The sequence below is a fragment of the Orycteropus afer genome, unplaced genomic scaffold (assembly GCF_000298275.1).
Source record: "Orycteropus afer afer isolate SDZICR_OR568_19922 unplaced genomic scaffold, OryAfe1.0 scaffold00073, whole genome shotgun sequence".
Taxonomy (NCBI): Eukaryota; Metazoa; Chordata; class Mammalia; order Tubulidentata; family Orycteropodidae; genus Orycteropus; species Orycteropus afer.
Window position 1 is genome coordinate 3,842,488 of NW_006921660.1, and position 5,408 is coordinate 3,847,895.

At 41.1% G+C, this 5,408-nt stretch overlaps 1 protein-coding gene across 1 annotated transcript in view; it reads left to right on the forward strand.

Annotated features, from left to right (window-relative positions):
- The window catches only part of DCTD (dCMP deaminase), a 64,921-nt gene extending 60,088 nt beyond the window's left edge, over positions 1 to 4,833 (forward strand). The window contains exons 4-6 of the mRNA XM_007940883.1: positions 1,893 to 2,009; positions 3,374 to 3,470; positions 4,755 to 4,833. Of these exons, the coding sequence (XP_007939074.1) occupies positions 1,893 to 2,009; positions 3,374 to 3,470; positions 4,755 to 4,833 (293 nt within the window). The remainder of the gene's footprint in view (positions 1 to 1,892; positions 2,010 to 3,373; positions 3,471 to 4,754) is intronic.
- Positions 4,834 to 5,408: the final 575 nt, after the last annotated feature.

Genomic DNA, 5,408 nt, shown 5'->3' on the forward strand with positions numbered 1-5,408 from the left:
AAATGGCAGCGTTCTCCGGACTGGCAAAAGTCCGCAGCTCAGCCCACCTTTCTCTTCACCTTCTCTATTTGTTCCCCAGCCACTGTGCACAGTCCGTGCAGTCCCTGGCTAGCAGGGTGATTTTTAGGTTAATTTTTAGGTCCTAACACCACTTGGGAATGTCCAAGTTGTTTGTGCCGTCAGGGGCGCTCAGGTCCCTGCCAGACTGCAGCTCCGTATGTCTCCTTTTTTGGTATTTTCACGCAAATTTTTCTGCTAGTTGGGGTTTAGTCTACTTCTGTATCCTTCCCTTCCAGGCTCAGCGGTCCATGATTATCTTCTGTGTCTGTGTTAATTGGTTTTCCTTTTCTTTGTTGAAGAGGGTCTGTGCAGTCCTTCTGCCTAGTCCGCCATCTTGCGGGAACTCTCGAAGGTCTTATTTTTATAATTCTAGATGTTTTGGATAATTTGGACTATGGCCAGATAGTCACTCATTATTTCATTCAATAAATGTTAATTTTAGCACTTGTGTGCATGTTGTTGTTATTAGCTGCTGTCGAGTCAGCCCCCGACCTCATAATAATCCCATTTGTAATGAAGAGAATCGATTGAACCATGATTATCCATAGGTTTTCAATGGCTAATTTTCAAAAGTAGATTGCCAGGCCTTTCTCCCTAGTTCGTCTTATTCTAAAACTCTCCTGAAACCTGTTCAGCATCATAGCAACACTCAGCCCTCCACTGACAGATGAACGGTAGCTGCACATGGGGTGCATTGGCCAGGAAGCAAACTGAGAAGATATCAAAGGAGTCTGTGAGGCAGTGATTCCTAAACTTGCCTGCACATTAGAATCACCTGGGGAATCTCCTAAACATTCCAAAGCCCAGGTCACACCCCAGACCATCACAGTCTCTGAGTATGGGACACAGACAGCAGTATTTTGGGAGCCTCCCAGGGGATTCCAAAGTGCAGACAAGTTTTACAGTCACTGCCATAAGGAGTTTATGATGTGGTTTTAGATAACACACTCAGAAAATTAGATGTCAATACAGAAACCTCACCAGCAGAAAAGATGGCAATACAGAAATCTCACAAAGCAGATACATGATTCAAAATGAAATCAGTGCTGTGAGGAATACTCTCTTCTTTGCAAGGAGGCAAGCCCCCTGTGGATTAAGTGGTAGGAACACCTAGCAAAACTGGGCCTGGGAAGATGGGTTGGCTTTGACAGGTTGAGGAACGGAGAGTCAAGTGCCCCTTTAACCTTGAATTCAGGCAAGTTCCTGGATGACCCTGGATCTTCATTTTGGCATCGTTGGCAGAATGGGCCAGCATATCAACAACTCGTGTTTTCATTGTCATTAAGTAAATGAATGGTTTTCATATAAAAGACAAACTGCTGTTTATACTTTGGAGTTTTTTCTCATGTGAATGTGGCCTGAGAACGATGAGGTGGAGCACATCCCTTCGGGATGGAAATGCTCAGTTTCACTTCTTGATTCCCTTGCTCTTAAAATTCTCCCTCTTAACGGCCACAGCAATAGCCCTGTGTGTGCATATCAACACACAAATGAGCCATTTTTTATGGGCAATTCAATACCCCAGAGTCTTGTGGAGCAGTGAGCTATGATTACATTTAGGGTGGGTGAAGATACTTGACCTTGGCCCCTCCTGGCTGCTCTAGGTGCTTATAGACCCAGAGCTACTGCAGTTAACAGTTGTGCTGCTAATTGTCAACCCTCAGACCACTTGACCCTCATTTGATAGTCTCGATTCTTGCCATTTGTAATCTTTTTTAAAAAATTGCATCTATTATATGTTAGTTCAAAGGGGAGAATGGAAAGCTTCCACACTCTTCGTAAATTCTTCGTGAGTTGCAATCCAAGTTTTTCTTTGTCTTTCAAACCCACAGTGTGCCATGCTGAGCTGAATGCTATTATGAACAAAAATTCGGCTGATGTGAAAGGCTGCACCATGTATGTCGCCTTGTTCCCATGTAATGAATGTGCTAAGCTCATCATCCAGGCAGGTAGGAACCAGGCTGTTTCCATTTGTCACATTTGCATTGCTGCCTGCTCATCAGTAGCTCATTGCAGATGTGTTTGATCTTAAATTGCTATTGTTTAGATCTAAATTAATTGCACTATCAACTTTGCAAGATATTGCCTGTGCTTTGTTTTTGAATGGTGCCAGGTATTCTAAGACTAATTGCATCCTCTGTGATTCTTTGCATGTTTTTAATTTAGTTTGCAACTTCTTAAACTACAAGCTGCCAAAAAACAACACGGGCATTGCATACAATTACTGTCAATTTCCTATTCTCTGACATACTGTGCATAGATTAGGGGGGAGGGAGAAAAATGAACTTCTGTCAGAAACAAGGTCAGTTGGGAGTCTGTATATGAAATTTTGTTTCTAATACGTGGTAGATATTTGAAGATCTAAACATATCTGCATATAAATACCTTAAGACTTAAACACTACTGCTTTGAGTTTTTCTTACATTATGGTTACTATAAACTTGCACCATGGTACTCTGAATATTTCACCTTTTTCACACTGTCACATCTTAGTTTCAGTTACACTTTATCTCCATAAAACTCTTGGCTGGAGATTTAAACACTTATCATGTTTAGCCAGATGTGTGGTTTAAAGGAGCTGTTTATCATGAGCCCCGTGGATCTCTGAGCAGAAGAGGTCTGGTGGTATCAAAATCAAAGGTCTCCATTTGCTAGTGTTGTGGGCTCCCTTGCTGCTACTGTGTGATCCTTCAAGGGTTTTCCTCGGCCGTGCTCCACTGTGGAGGCGGTGGCAGGTGTGTGGGCAGAACGCCACTTCCACGTGCTTCCTTCAGAGGCTAGTGGAGGAGCAGCCTTCGGTGCAGGGTGCTGGCTCAAGTGCCCTCTGGATTCCTGGCTCTCAAGTTAGTGCTACCTGGTGGGATCAAGAAAGGAAAACAGATTTGTTCTCCACAGAGCTGGTTTGAATTGGTTTGCAGAGGCATTCTTGGAAGTTCAGTGCATTTGTCGGCACTCTCCACTCCCCCCATTAGCCTCTTGAGTTAAGAGTAGTTGCCTTGTGAATAGAGAATATTTGATTGCCTGCAGTAAGGAAAATTTGTTAATCGGATCAAGGCTTGACTACTTGACATGTTTTCACTTTGCATTTGTTCAAAAAAAATCCATAAAGACTGGAGGGCAGATTAAATATAATCCATCCTTTGCTGTATTAGAAAGCAGCAGATATATATTTCAGTAACTGGACACTGTCTGCAAGCACACTCTGAAGAGGTAATTAATCATAGACACTACCAGGGCTCCATCTGCTTCTGCATGTCTTTTGCACTATCTGTATCTGCATATACTAATGGGGTTTCCATTGTTACCTTTTAAGGTATCAAAGAAGTTATTTTCATGTCTGATAAATACCATGACAGTGATGAGACAACAGCTGCAAGGCTTCTGTTTGATATGGCTGGGGTTACGTTCAGGTAAGCAGGAAGAACTTAGGGAAAGGGTGGTAAGAAAGCCCGCGAAGAAACATTCTTGACCTTGTGTAGTGTTTGATTTTGACTGTGACATCTGGCTTCCACACCCGGAAGTGTCTTTTTCAATCTTGTGGAATGCAAAGTAAAATACTACTTTATGGATAGATTTTTAGGAGCAATGACAGAAGTATCTGAAGACAGTATGGTTAATGGTGGTACTTTCATATCAGTAACTTTCCAGGGCATAGACTAATTATTCTAGCAGTGAGGAATTTAAAAATTCACAAGTTTTATGATATTAACATTAGATCTTTGTAAATTTTGCACATGCAACAACTCCGGCATAGAAAATTTAGGATGAAAGCAACCTACCAGGTTGAAACACCAGGAATTCTCTTTATAGACTCATTTTAAATTGAAGTTTGAAACCATTTAGATATTCATGATTATCTTTGCCAGGGAAAGATTTTGAGGTATGTTTTACTTGTAAGTAAATTTAACCACCTTTGATTCATGGTGGAAATTGTTTTCAGACTGTAAAGCTTAACAAAGCAGTGTCTTTCCCAGATTTGTGGTCAGCAGTTGGATTATCATAGTAGGGAACATACTTTCTCTGTTGTTTTCATCTTTAGGGATAGAGTTTACATGTAATGAATCTCTTCAGCTAAAGTGTTATGCCTCGTGAGACTTTAAGTCCAAATTATTTACATAATCTTCTGTTTACTGATTTTTAAAAGAATATGTTTACTCACCAAATATTTCGTAGAAGGTTCATTAACGAGTAAAAAAGTATAGAGGTTTTATTTTACTTTTGCAATTTTAGAATGAGATTTAAAAGATTACTCCTCACTAAAGCTAGTTGTTTTCTTGCCATGTACGAGGCAAAAGAAAATTTACTATTTTTTGCTTTAGAGCCAGCCACTCCAGGTTGGCTGCAGGAATTTCGTAGAAAATAAGATAAATCTGGTGGGAGAACTAGCATTGGATGTCGTGTCGTGCAGCTAACTTGTTAGAATTCCTTTGACTCCCCTATAATTCATGAACTCCAATAGCCAAAGAACACACAAACCAAGCAACCCCATGCATCTTTTTTTGTCTTAATCTTTTCTGGCCCATGTTTCTCTCGGTATGGTGCACTATAATTGGCTCCTATAGAGAGAAAATATCAAGTGAATTCCGGGAAATGTTTTCTCCCCACAGAAAGTGTAGGTTAAGCCAAAGTAAACAAATTGTTTTAACTAGTCACCAGATAATTTCTTTCTGTATTTTGTTTTTTTTCATGTTCAGGAAATTTACGCCAAAGTGCAGCAAGATCGTCATTGACTTTGATTCAATTAACAGCAGACCGAGTCAGAAGCTTCAGTGAGTTACATCATTAAATCTCCTGAAGATTGGGATTATCCTCTTCTAAGTAGCTGCTAATGCCTTACATCTTGAAGTTACACATAACTTTTTAATAGCCAGTGCAGCGAAAGTAGACATCTAAAGAATATAAAGCCTCAAATCTTCCTCCCTGTCTCTCTTGTCACATACAAGCTGCATCTGTTTGAGCTGTTGGTTTATGGTACCTATTGCAGGCCTGTCACACAGGGCTTTGTGAGGGTCTCCCCGTGTGGCCCCTGGCCTACTGGGATGCTGGTGGCTCTGCAGAGGGGCACCAGCTCTCCGCCATCTACTGTGTTTCAGCAGCCACTCTTCACTATTACGTGTATTGGAAGGACAAATAAATGATTGTTGTGTTCTTAGTGGGGATGAGCAGACACACTGATTTGAACATCTGGCCCAAGTGAAACATAACATGTAATATCCTTGGGGGAAATAATAGGGCCCAAATGACAATGGCATTAAGCTATGTGTTGTAGGGAGTTGAGGGGAACCCCCTCCCCGAACCAAAAAACCTAGATGGCATGTCTGTCCTGACAGATAATAAGTGGAACCAAA